Source organism: Denticeps clupeoides, chromosome 13 (assembly GCF_900700375.1).
Source record: "Denticeps clupeoides chromosome 13, fDenClu1.1, whole genome shotgun sequence".
Taxonomy (NCBI): domain Eukaryota; kingdom Metazoa; phylum Chordata; class Actinopteri; order Clupeiformes; family Denticipitidae; genus Denticeps; species Denticeps clupeoides.
Window position 1 is genome coordinate 2,634,123 of NC_041719.1, and position 13,189 is coordinate 2,647,311.

Consider the following 13,189-nt stretch of genomic DNA (forward strand, 5'->3'; position numbering starts at 1 on the left):
GGGATTCCGGCAACCTTCTGATTACAGGGCCGCTTCCTTAACCGCTAGGCCACTGCCGTGAAATTTTGGTTTCTTGATTCATTCCCAATTTCCAACCTGGAGTCCTAGAACCTTGTTTCCACGTCTCACGTATTCCATCTCAGACTTGCAGGACAGTTACTCCCCAAAGATAAACCTCCCCCAACAGCCTGGAGAACATCTCATGGTACAGGCTTCCATGCACTTTAAGCACAGTAAGATTCCATCGAATGATAAAGACGTAAAGATCGGGCATCGTATCGGGAGTTGAAGATGCTGGTTAATGTTCTTGCCTTTCGAAATATCGTGCGAGCAACTCGCTTGATCTGACGCGCAGATACGGGGTGCAAGTAGAACAGATCATTGCCGCTGGCCATGCTGACATGTTGCCTTTCACACCCAGACGCTTCTTCCCTTGAAGCACGGCATCTGGACAGTCTCCATGACAACCACCCATTACAGAAGCAAGAAGGAGAACCGAACACGATCCAGGCTTGTTAGGATGTTCCCTCGACTCATTAAACACATCGAGACGTGTGATCGGGAGGCGGGGGCGTTTTCAGATGACAGTATTCAGCGAGCACCCCCATTCATTTGAAATTTAATTCAGTTTTGTACATTATTTTTAATGCACGTGACACCCCCAGACCCTTGGCCCCCCTCTGTGACATGAAAGACTCGAGGATCACATTTCCACCGTGACACCTGAGATCCATGGCCGAGCAGAGGTGCTTGGCTCCCGGCAGTGGGAGTAACAGTGGAAAGATGGTGGCCCCTCAGAAGGAAACGCTGGGTAAAAATGAATGTTTCATTTTTACAAGGATAAGAAGAAAGTGAAGTGATTGTCACATGTGATACACAGCAGCACAGCACACGGTGCACACAGTGAAATTTGACTCGCCTATGAACCAGAAGACCCAGGTTCAAACCCCACTTACTACCATCGTGTCCCTGAGCAAGACACTTAACCCTGAGTGTCTCCGGGGGGGGGGACTGGATAAGGGCGTCTGGTAAATGCTGTAAATGTTAATGTTTCACCAGTAGCATGTGTGAAATTCTGGTTTCTTGATTCATTCACAGAAGAACCCAGCGGCGTTCCTGAGAAAGCGGAAGCTGGAACGTGACCCATCAACATCCAGCGGCTGCTGCGTGTGTAAAACTGGCAAAAAGTTTATTTCAATTTCAACACACACACACACACTCGTTCAACATGATGCTCGTACAAATACATGACAACAGACAATCCAACTCTTTACTCCCCTTCCTGCTCCCACTCTTTCTGCACACGTGGTCTGTTTGTACAACGGCGATTACGGCCACAAATACAAACAGCTTCGCGGAAACGCTAAAGATAAGCTGACAGCGTCCAGGGCTGCAGGGACATGCAAGGGTTTTACTCCCATGGTGCACCACTGCCGTGTTGTGCTAACTGCCACAGTATCTGCACGATAATAATTTGCATGGAGTGCTGCACAGTCTTTCGGCTGCTGTCCACAACCGGGCCGTAAAATTTGGCCACCGGAAGCCGCCCAGTCGGCCCGCGGGGCGCAGTGTCCCGTCCGACGAGCCCCTACACGGAGCTGGAGGTGCATTTGGTGAGCATATATGAGCCCTTCCTTCTGGCCCTCCTCACGAACTCGAGAAGCAGTCCGGCGGAGGCGAGCATGGCTCCCAGTCCGATGGCCGGGACGACAAAATCGAGCGGACGAACTGTAGATAATGCTGAACGGGAGACACAAAACACAACATTTATTGTTCCGTTATTTCAGCATTAAAAGTGATGAGCTGCAATCTGTATATCTTTCGTTAGTTGCTTTAGTTATCTTTTTATACCAATTTCAGATGATAAATGTGACCAGTGGCTTATTGAAGAAGATGAATTTGAGGAACCACTTGCACTCACATATCACGCTGATGGTGAAGATCTCGGTCTGGCAGCCCAGATCGTTGGTGACGTTGACCTGGTACAAGCCGGCGTCGCTGGGGCCGAGGTTGGAGAGGACGAAGGTGCCGCTGGGGGAGGAGAGCGTCGCGCCGTTCCCCACCTTGCTGAGGACCACGGCGGGGGGAGGGAAGCTCACGAAGCGGCAGCAGATGGTGACGTTCTGGCCCTCCAGGACCCGAGTGGAGGGGAAGACTTCCACTGTGGTGTTCCTGGGCGGTGCTGGGAACAGGGGGCATCAATTAAACCATTCAAATGGAAAACGAATTAAACTGAAAACAACTGAAGTAGGTTGTTCAGAAACCTTTTTAACAAACCCAATAACAACTCCTCAGTAGATATTTATAATCAAGTTGTGTAGATGTTAAGAGCTTTGCGCTTCCGCTCCACAGAGAGAATGAGGAGGAGCTTCTTCCCGCAGGCTATACGAGCTCTCAACAACCACGTTACTTCATAGAACTCCAATACACTCCAGCACTTTCACTTTCACTTCCACTTTACTCTTTTTTCTTTTTTTTTTTTACTATTGCACAAATTTTTAACTTTATACCTTGCTGTTACACATATTTTATGTTAAAGACTTAAAAGTTTAGTATTTGGTTACGTTTGCAATATTTGCATATTGGTAATCATTGTATAATTGTCATATTTGCAATACTGTGGTCTGTAGCAGTCGCCAAAGAATTTCACTGCGTATCATACCGTGTACAACTGTGTATGTGACAAATAAAATTTGATTTTGAATTTATATTATAAGTGAAGTGGGTAGCTGGTGCTGTTTCTTTCTAAATGATAAAGTTACTGGGTGAGAAATGGAAAAGTTACACTCTGGTCAAGCAAATTAAAACAAAGGTTCTGCACCAAAACTGAGACTCACATTTGACAGCAACCCTGGCGCTGGCCTTCTCAGAGCCGTACTGGTTGACGGCCTCGCACTCGTACAGGCCAGCGTCCTGCAGAAGGACGGAGGGCAGGGTGACGGAGAGCCGCCAGCCCTCGGAACTGGACTCCAGCATCGTCCTCTGGCCGTCAGACACTCTGAACAGGCGAAGGCCGCCCACCGGACGGCCGTCAGCCCTGCAGGAGATGGACAACGAGTCCCCTTCCTTCAGGTCACCACTGGGGTTGGCTGTGATGGAGGTGTTTTGCGGAGGATCTGAATTAGTCAAAAATAAAGCAGGTCAGTGGTCACGACAATAATGACACAGAGAGAATGAGGAGGAGCTTCTTCCCGCAGGCTGTCCGAGCTCTCAACAACCACAGTACACAGAACTCCAGCACTTTCACCTTCAATCACTCTGGACTCTTTGCACAAAATCACTTTGCACAAAATCTTTGCGCTTTTTACTTTACTGCTCTTTTTTTTTTATGGCTCTTTTCTTTAAACATTGTCTTTCACTCATTTGCACACCCTCACCCTACCAGTTACACATATTTTATGTTAAAGGCCTAAAAGTGTAATATTTGGTTATGTTTGTAATATTTGCATATTGGTTCATTGTACACTTGCATCATTTGCAATACTGTGGTCTGTAGCAGTCGCAAAAAGCATTTCACTGCATATCATACCGTGTATGACTATGTATGTGACAAATACAATTTGAATTTGAATTTGACTTACAGTGTACGATCATCAAAGTCTCCGCCGATTTTTCTCTCTGCTCGTTCGGCACGCCGTCCATCCGAAACGTGACTCTGCAGGTGAGTCGTCGGCCCTGGTCAGCCACCCGAGCGCCAGCGGACAGAGTTACGGTCATGTTCTGGACAGCGCTGGTGGCGGAGCCATTGTGTGAGCCCAGCCTCTCGCCCCCGCCGAACCAGTCCACCTGGAAGTGTTCGGACGGGTAAACGCGGTACACCGTGCAGTGGAACGCTGCCGCCTGGCCAGCCAGAGAGGGACCGGAGCTCGTGATGACTGGACTGCCGGGGAAAGCTGTGGGATAAAAGAAAAATACAGAGTTGTTTCGGCCGCTGAAAGTAAAGTTGATATTTTTTGTGATTGCGAAACACAGCAGCACAGCACACAATGACATGGTGAAATGTGTCATCTGTATTTAACCATCACCCTTGGTGAGCAGTGGGCGGCCATGACAGGCACCTGGAGAGCAGTGTGTGGGGACGGTGCCTTGAACAAGGGGACCTTCCTGGCACCTCGGCAGTTCAGGATTTGAACCCTCAACCTTCCGATTACGAGTCCGCTTCCTTACCCGCTACCGCCCCACTTTGAACCGCTAATGGAAGATGATTTGCCCGTTCGGCAGTAAAACTAACTCTGGGTTAACATGCCATGCAGAATTTTTGACAGGAAGACCAAGAACAGCGAGCCCCTTCCAAAGCGGCTCAGCAGATCATATTCCATCCAGTCACAGCAGGTCCTCTGACCCCGTCCCCAGAGTCAGCATCTGGAATGTTTCTACATGGAGATCAGAGGAGCGCCGAATGTTCCCCCCCAAATGAAATGGAATGACACACAGCAACGGCAGACGTGGGAGGACGACGTCCTGCTCACGTTCTCATCTTAATCCCTTTTTCATTAGGACAGAACATGCATCATGAAATGCATCACAGGGCTAAGGACCATAATGTGATCTTCTCAGATTTATGACAGGACAATGTTGGAGCTCCACAGTGGTGGTAGCAGCCTAGTGGGAAAAACAGGTCCCTGTAACTACTGATTGTAAGGCGCTCTGGATAAAGGGCATCTGGTAAATTCCGTAAATGTAAAATGTAATGTACAGAGGTAGCATTTGGACTTCTCCACCAGTCCGAGCCAGAGCTTCACCCACATCGCAAGAGAGCAGTGAGGTACTTACAGAAGACTTTCACCTCGGCCTGCCTGGACTTCATGACGGAGCCACACTTGACCTGGCAGGTGTGGACGCCCTCGTCTGTCAGCGCCACGGGACTGAGATAGAGCCGGGAAACGGAGCCGCCTCCTTCGGGTGAGCTGCGGACAGGAAAGCCTTGTGGATCCTTCCAGACGACCTCGGGGTCGGGGCAGCCAGAGGCGTGGCAGGACAGTAGCAGGCTGGAACCAATCTCAGCAGCGATTATGTCCTCCTTCGGAGACAGCTCGACGTCCAGAGGATGAACTGTGGGGACAAAAGTGGACAATAATTAAACTATCATTGCTTTAGTTTAAGGAGCTGCTGTTGTAAACACATTTTTTTCAAATTTTTTTGCTCCTCAAACTGGTGAAGTTTGGCAACAGAGATGGCTTTCCAACAAGAGTTCCTAGACTTCACTCGTGTGAATGTTCTGAAGCTGCATATGACGATGACATTAAGGGTCCCCTGACATGATTTTATATCAGTCTTAGTGTCCCCTTATACTGTATCTGAAGTCTCTTTTTCAAAACTCAGCCTTGGTGCAGAATTACAGCTACTGTTATCGAGCCGTTTCGGTGTCTGTAGAATCAAATGCTAATGAGGAGGAGGGAGGCGGGACGAGGGTGAGAGCGGCCTGTAGAACTTGAGGGGCATTCGCAGAAATGACGTCATCAACACCATTCATCAACGACAATGTTTGACACAGACAGGAAGATGTATCAGCACTTTTCCATAATAGAAAAATTCCCCTTATGACGTCATAAGGGGACAAATTCCAGACCCGACCGTCTGAGCTGCCTCTCTCTGAACGGCGAAGCAGAATTACCAAAGCACTTTCTTTACACCTATCGCCATTTCTAGCCACTGCAGGACCATAGAATTGAGTTTGGGGGAACTCGTATTACTGTTAAATCATCTCACAAAGTGACATTTTCATGTCACGGGACCTCATAAAGGTAAAAGAGAGGTGACGTCATCAAACAGATTTGATTTATCAGATTCTTCAAAAAAGCCTCCATATATAGTAGGAGTGTCCACAACCCGTGCAAATTTTAGATAGCCAGCAAAGCTTTTGACCTTAAGTCAAAACAATGAAATAACCCGAGCTGAAGGAATCCCCAGCGCAGGAAATCAAACTCCTTCACATACTTTCTCATCTGGCCTCCCACAGCCTCTTTAATAGAAGCAGGATGTGATGATGTCTCCTGCTGTTAACTGCACAGCTAAACTACGAGGAGTCTGTGAGTATAAAACAGCGCTCGAATACTTCCTCCGTTGGGAGAATAAGTTCACCGGTCAGCTGGTCATGACGCCTATAAATGAAAACATGCGAAACCTTATTCAGCTGATCAAGGCATTAAAAAAAACATATTTATTTCCCGCATAGCCTTCTAACAGCATTCTTTTTGGAATCTTGGGAGTGAACACATCTCACAAGGTCATTGGGAGGCATTTTTTTAAGCATCATTAAGCCTCATCACATTCATGTTCATATTTGCAACCTTATACGTCGTAAATTAGAACTTAAAGTTCATTGTGTAAGGCATTTCAAAGACAATCATTCTCTTCATAATGTTTTAAAGTTACAAATGACAAAAAAGAGGTTGTAACCAGGTTTTGGGCAAGTAACAAACACATTTTTGCGTGTGTCTATTCAGTAATGAATTCCATTACAGTGCACAAAGAAGGTAATGTATTGAGAATCACCGTTAAATGCATGTTTGAAATGCATCTGTGCTTTTTGCATATCGGCATCAAAATATGCATAAAATATGAAAGTGAAAGTGACACGATGAAACGTGTCCTGTGCATTTAACCATCACACTTAGTGAAAGTGAAGTGACTGTCATTGTGAGACACTGCGGCACAGCACACGGTGGCAGAGTGAAATGTGTCCTCTGTATTTAACCATCGCCCTTGGTGAGCAGTGGGCAGCCATGACAGGCGCCCGGGGAGCAGTGTGTGGGGACGGTGATTTGCTCAGTGGCACCTCAGTGGCACCTTAGCGGATCGTCCAATTATGAGTCCGTTTCCTTACACGTTAGGACACCACTGCCCCTGGACTGAGCAGTGTGGGGAGCGCCCGGGGAGCAGTGTGGTGGCTGGTGAATTCGAACATGCCACCTTCCGACAACAAATCCGCCTCCTCACCACTAGGCCACCACCGCCCCAGCATGAATGGGCCGGACTAAAAAAATTCCAAAGTCAGATAATGTGGACGAGACGGCAGTATCCTAATGCTTACCTGCAATCTCTGAATAATCTGATGCATTTCATGTCGTATTAGTAAATGCACTGTGAGTTGCGGACCAACCTTGGACCGCGAGGACGGCAGTGGCCGTTTCGGCGCCGTAGTCGTTGACGGCCCCGCACTCGTACGGACCAGAGTCGGCCAGCAGGACGTTGGGGAGGGTGAAAGAGGTCCAGCTTTCGTCGCTGCGCTGCAGCGGCGTCCTCTGGCCGTCGGACACCCTGAAGATGCCCAGGCTGCCACCTTGAAGGCTGTCGGCACGGCAGGATATGGTGACCCGTTCGCCTTCCATGATGGGTCCTTGGGGACTGACCACCATGGATGTGTTTGTGGGAGGAGCTGCCATGAAAAAGCGACCACGCTCCTGATGACATGAACCGCTGCATTTTTTATTAAGGAAATTTCCAGGTAAAAAGATGGTCAATTTGCTCTTACCTTGCACAGTGACAGCCACCTGATGGCCGATTCGGGAGACACTGTTACTGGCCTGGCACTGGTATATGCCGGCATGGGAGCGGGTCACGTTGGTCAGAACGAGCTCGTTGCCTTGCCCAACCACGAGGGGCGGGCCGTCCTGTCGGAAGGCTGTCCACGTAACAGCGGGTTCAGGGTGTCCCTCGGCTTCGCATGCGAGCGCGACGCCTTCCCCCAGTCCCACTGAGGCCGAGCTGGGCAAGCGGGTGAAGCGCGGTGGATCTGCAGAGGAGGTACGGAGCGGCAGAAACCGAAACCAGAACGTCCATGTTAGTGTGAAGTGATTGTCACTTGTGTGACAGCAGCACAGCTCACGGTGCACACAGTGAAATTTGTCCTCTGCATTGAACTATCACCCTTGGTGAGCAGTGGGCAGCCATGACAGGTGCCCGGGGAGCAGTATGTGGGGACGGTGACTTTGCTCAGTGGCACCTAGTGGCACCTTGTTGGATTCGAACCAGTAACCTTCTGATTACGGGGCCGCTTCCTTAACCGCTAGGCCACCGCTGCCCCATGCTGGGGGGAACCTGGGATAGTTTCTCTTTCGGCTCTCTCTGCGTGTTTAAATCGAAACGGAAAGGAAACTAAGCTGTAAGAGCACAAGAAGTGACCCTACTTGGCCTTTGAAAAAAAAAACAATGCTGGACTTTCACTATAAACCAGTGGCCTTAACACTTCATATTGTCCAAAAATGTCCCGCTTAAATGGTAATTATGCACAGATAAGATAAGGAGAAACGGATAAGACTAAAGCATGAAGCTTACAAAGTACGGAGAGTGACACAGTGGTCTCCCTGGTGCTTTGATCGCTGGCCAGACCCTCTAAGCCAAGGGTGGCCCGGCAGGTGACGGACCTTCCGTTGTCCTCGGCCGTGAGGGCCGGGAACGTGTATTGTGAGGAGTGTGTCTGCAGAACGACGCCGTCCTGCAGCCACTGGACCTCCAGGAATTCCCGGGGGTAGACGTCCGGCACTGAGCACCCCAAGGTGTTGGACCCGTTCAGATTCAAACTGGTGTGGCCCTGAATGACTGGATCTGTGGGAAAAGCTGGGAAAACAGATTTCCAGTCACTGTGTTTTATTTAAAAGCAGGAAAAAAAGAGTAGCATTTACTGAATTCATTATTTGATTTTATAAAAAAAAGTAACTTTCATCAGAATCCCTTTCATTAAAATGACATCATAAGTGGCTGAAATTAATCGTGTGAAGAAAGGTTGCCAAGTTGTGGAAAAACTAAATCTCATAGTATTATTAAGGGTGGTAGTAGCCTTGTGGGTAACACACTCGCCTATGAACCAGAAGACCCAGGTTCAAATCCCACTTACTACCATCATGTCCCTGAGCAAGACACTTAACCCTGAGTGTCTCCGGGGGGGGGACTGTCCCTGTAACTACTGATTGTAAAACGCTCTGGACAAGGGCATCTGGAAAATGCTGTAAGAGTAAATGTAAATGATTTTAATAATTTTTATAAAACTAATCGCAGCTACTTACAGTAGACCTTGACACGAGCCTTCCCCTGTTTGTTCTCCGTCCCGCACTTGACTTTGCACACAAATTCCTGGCCGTGAACTTCCATAACGGGATCAAAGATTATGGAGTAGACCGTGGAGTTGCCGCTGAAGCTGGCGTAGGCTGGCATGTCCTTCAGCACCGACCAGGTGATGGAAGACGTCTTGCCGCAGTTCTTAACCACACATCGGATTTCCTGTCTGTCACCTTTCCTGAAAAAGAGGACCCCTCTGGGCTGCACCTCGACATGAAAAGCCCCGACTGGAAGCACAAGTGAGGCGTTGGAATATGCACACATGATCGGATTAAAGACATGACATTCATTATGAATCTTACCTGTTGCTGCTGCCAGCACCATCAGAACGGCGACTGCTTTCAAAGCCATGTTTAAAAAGCACACGAGAGAGCACAAACCCACAGCTGTCTTGGGGTCTTGTGTTGGCCAGACGACCTCTGTCCCCCCGCCGGCTTCTTTTATATGGCCGATGGGTGGTGGGAGGGCCGTCCATGTGGATTGGGCTTCCCCCCGGTCTGGCCCGTGTGAAGTTTGTGGGCGTTGAGTGAAAATGAACTTGTGTCGGAAGTGCGCCACCTATTGGCCAGAAGGAGTTCTGCAGCGTGATATACCAGTAAACACACATAGAGCACTGCGCAAAGTTTTAGTCTGCAGTCAACCTTGTTAAATGTGTTTAATCTGAAATGGTTTTCACTAAAAGTGAAATTTAAAAAGTGAAAGTGATTGTGACACACTGCATGGCACAGCACACGGTGACGAATGACAAAAGGTGTCCTCTGCTTTTAACCTATCGTGAAAACAGAACAGAGCAAAGGCAAACCAAACCACCCGGACTTTTATCGGGGTGCTCGGGAGCCCACGGCCCAGGGGCTTCACCCCAGAAGAGACACCTGCAAGAAGAAAGAAGGACACAGGCAGGCCGGGACAAGCCCGACAGAGCGGTCCCGAACCCGGCCACCAAATCCCCGCTGTAAAACACACCAATAATCCTGATTAAAATGTCGGCATGTAGAGATGTTTCTCAACTCATGAACGATCTCCTACGAACAAAAGCCTGCAGATGGAGAACAATACTGAGTCTCGTTCAATCGACGCTTCAAGTACATCAAGATTTGATCAAGGAGCAAAATGAACCAATCGCCAAAGGATATGAAAGCCATCGTTTCCTTTCCTGGGCCGTTATTGTCAAGTTCTGGCTCTCGGGGTCGTTCCTCATGACCACTTTCCCAGGAAAGATGGGGGGTCAGATGGGGGATGATTAATCACCAGAACGCTTTTACTTTCGCCCGAGCTGCGTTTTTGCACTTGATTGACGGGACGAAAGTGAAAATCTTTGAGCTAAAAAAAAAAAACTTCCCGCTCCTGTGCTTTCATTTGTTCGCGTCCCATTTCCGAGTACGTCTTTAGGCGCGTGAAACGGCCATGAAGTTGGACCACGAAGGGAGCTGGAGCTGCAGCAGGACACGCTGACCTGCTGGAGCTTCAGGGAGTGGGAATGACGAGATGTGATATGACGTCATGTGTGAAAACATTATTTCAACTGACAATAAACTACTCTTGAACCTTGAATTGTCTGTAGGTGTGTGTGTGCTGCAGTGGGCCGTTGCCCCGCCCTATCGAGTCCATGCCCTGTGCCCAGTGCAGAGACTCTTGAGTTAACAGGACTAAGTGGTTAAGGAGGGAGAGTGAGTGAGTGAGTGAGTGAGTGAAAGATGGAGAGAGAGAACTGTGTATATTAGCCATAACTTTGCGACCAGATGAAGTCAATATCGCTGATTTTATCAGGCAGCATGTGAACATTTTCTCCTTGAGGTCGATGTTGGAAGTAAAATATTTGAGGTTCCTGGTCTGCATTTTTTAAAAAGAGCGGAAAATCAGTAACAGGATCCTGGGGGGTCAAAGGTCACTGATGCCCCTGTAACTATTGATTGTAAGTTGCTCTGGATATGGGCGTCTGATAAATGCTGTAAATGTAAATGATGCATGGGGAGCTAGTGCACAACTGAAAATAACCTTTTTCATGCAAAGGTCAAAATTAGATGCATCAGGAACAAGGACACAGGACATAGCAAAATTTTATTACCAACATATGCAATTTTTTTATTTCAAAATACAAGTAAGCGTGTGTACCTGAAATTACCACGTTGCGCCTTGAACGGATATTCTTTGTCAAATTTATGCCCGTGCAGATGAACAAATTCACCACAGCAAAAATTCCGAACAACTTTTTACAAAAAATACTTTTGTATATAGACAGAGAGAGAGAAAAAGTCATATTCTGTAAGGCATCTCCAAGCTCGTCCACCCGCTTTCCCACCTCGGACGAAAGACCTTCATGAGGCCCAGGCCTTCACGATCAGCATCATGACCTCCTCAGTTCATCTCCTCCAGGAAGGCTCGCCGGCTGTTCTGTCTGGGGAAGACGTGCGACACGGCGCTGACCGCCGCCGCCGCCGGCTCCGCTCCCACCGCCGAGCCCCTCCAGTGCTCCCCCCTCACCACCGCCCGGAGGGACTTGCGGAACTCCTCGTTCTTCCAGGTGTAGAGGAAGGGGTTGGTGACGAAGAGGGTGCAGAAGAGCAGCCAGAGGGAGGTCCGGAGCGCGCCGGGCACCTCCACGAAGAGCCCGGCCACCAGCACCCACAGCAGGGGCTGGGTGGCGAGGCAGAAGGCGAAGCAGACGGCCAGCACGTACCGGCCCAGGCGCTTGTCCCTCCTGGGGAAGGAGTAGGGCAGGTTGGTGACGACCTGGAAGTTCAGGACGCTCACCCTCTTCACGCTGACCTGCACCCGGCGGAATATCTTGAAGTAGCAGTACAGCACCACGGGCGTCTGTCCCACGATGCACAGCGCCAGCGTGGCCGCCGCCCGCGGCTCGGAGAGCGCGGACGCGTACCGGGACGTGGCGTTGGCGCAGGGGCCCCGGTCCGCGGCGCGCCCGGCCGACGTCACCCACGGCGCCGCGCAGCCGAGCGCCACCAGCCACGACGCGCCGATCATCCACTCGGCGCGGCGCTTCTGGTACAGGTTCTGGTAGGTGGCGGGCGCCTTGGTGATCAGCACGTACCTGTTGACCGCGACGAGCGAGTGCGACAGCAGCGACGCGGCGACGCCCACGAGCAGCAGCGCCTCCCGGAACGCGTGGTAGCCCGGCGCCGCGGGACCCACGCCGGACACGGCCGCCGCCTCGTGGGGCATCCAGAAGGCGCACACCAGCAGGTTGGCGGCGCAGCCGTTCGCGATGAAGGCGTTGGTCGCCGTGCGCAGCTTCCGGACGCGCAGCGCCAGGTAGATGACGAGCAGGTTGGGCGCGACGCCCGCGGCGCCCATCGCGGCGTACAGCGCGGCCAGGGAGAGCCGGGCTCCGCGTCCGGCCGCGCACTCGGCGCTCCGCATGACGCACGGCTGCCGCGGGCTGTTCGCGGCGCGGCGCGGCGCGACGCGCGTCTCCGCCCGGGAGCGTCGCTCTGCGACGCACGTGACGGCGGCGACACACGCGCGCTGCGCGCTCGGACTCGTGCAATTAACGCAATATTAATCTCTCATCATCACCACGTCCAGGGTCCGCAGATCAACTAGTTTGTTGAAAAGTGCGTTTTAATCCCTTCAAAATATTCCATCCCATGCGTCACTTCCCAAGGCCGGAAAACGATACGATTTTACGCGGCGGTTTATTACACGATAATTCGACACTATTTACATTTACGGCAATTTACCAGACGCCCTTATCCAGAGCGACTTACAATCAGTAGTTACAGGGACAGTCCCCCCCTGGAGACACTCAGGGTTAAGTGTCTTGCTCAGGGACACGATGGTAGTAAGTGGGATTCGAACCCGGGTCTTCTGGTTCACAGGCAACTAGCAGGCTGGTTGATTGTTACACGATAATCCGAAACTATTTACATGGTGGTTTATTACACGATTTTACAAGGCGGTTTCACGCGATAATCAGACACGATTTTATACGGCGGTTTACATGCCGTTTATTACACGATAATTACACACTACACAGCATTTATTACACGATAATCCAAAACAATTTACATGCCGGTTTACTTCTCGATAAACCAATATGACTTATTTGGCGGTTGATTACTCTATAAACTGATATGATTTATTGGCCGGTTTATGACTTAATTCTTCTTATGAG

At 50.0% G+C, this 13,189-nt stretch overlaps 2 protein-coding genes across 2 annotated transcripts; both read right to left on the reverse strand.

Moving 5' to 3' along the window:
• Window positions 1-1,467: 1,467 nt before the first annotated feature.
• vcam1b (vascular cell adhesion molecule 1b) lies at window positions 1,468-9,539 on the reverse strand. Its single transcript, XM_029000924.1, has 10 exons — window positions 9,360-9,539; window positions 9,006-9,284; window positions 8,278-8,559; window positions 7,475-7,735; window positions 7,103-7,378; window positions 4,774-5,052; window positions 3,582-3,893; window positions 2,838-3,116; window positions 1,922-2,182; window positions 1,468-1,740 (listed from the first exon to the last, which is right to left on the reverse strand). The coding sequence occupies exons 1-10, from the start codon at window positions 9,406-9,408 to the stop codon at window positions 1,589-1,591; spliced, it is 2,430 nt and encodes an 809-aa protein (XP_028856757.1). The 5' UTR covers window positions 9,409-9,539; the 3' UTR covers window positions 1,468-1,588.
• Window positions 9,540-11,107: 1,568 nt separating this feature from the next.
• Window positions 11,108-12,432, reverse strand: gpr88 (G protein-coupled receptor 88). The gene has a single exon (XM_029000408.1). It carries the CDS (start codon window positions 12,367-12,369, stop codon window positions 11,413-11,415), a length of 957 nt encoding a protein of 318 aa, XP_028856241.1. The 5' UTR covers window positions 12,370-12,432; the 3' UTR covers window positions 11,108-11,412.
• Window positions 12,433-13,189: the final 757 nt, after the last annotated feature.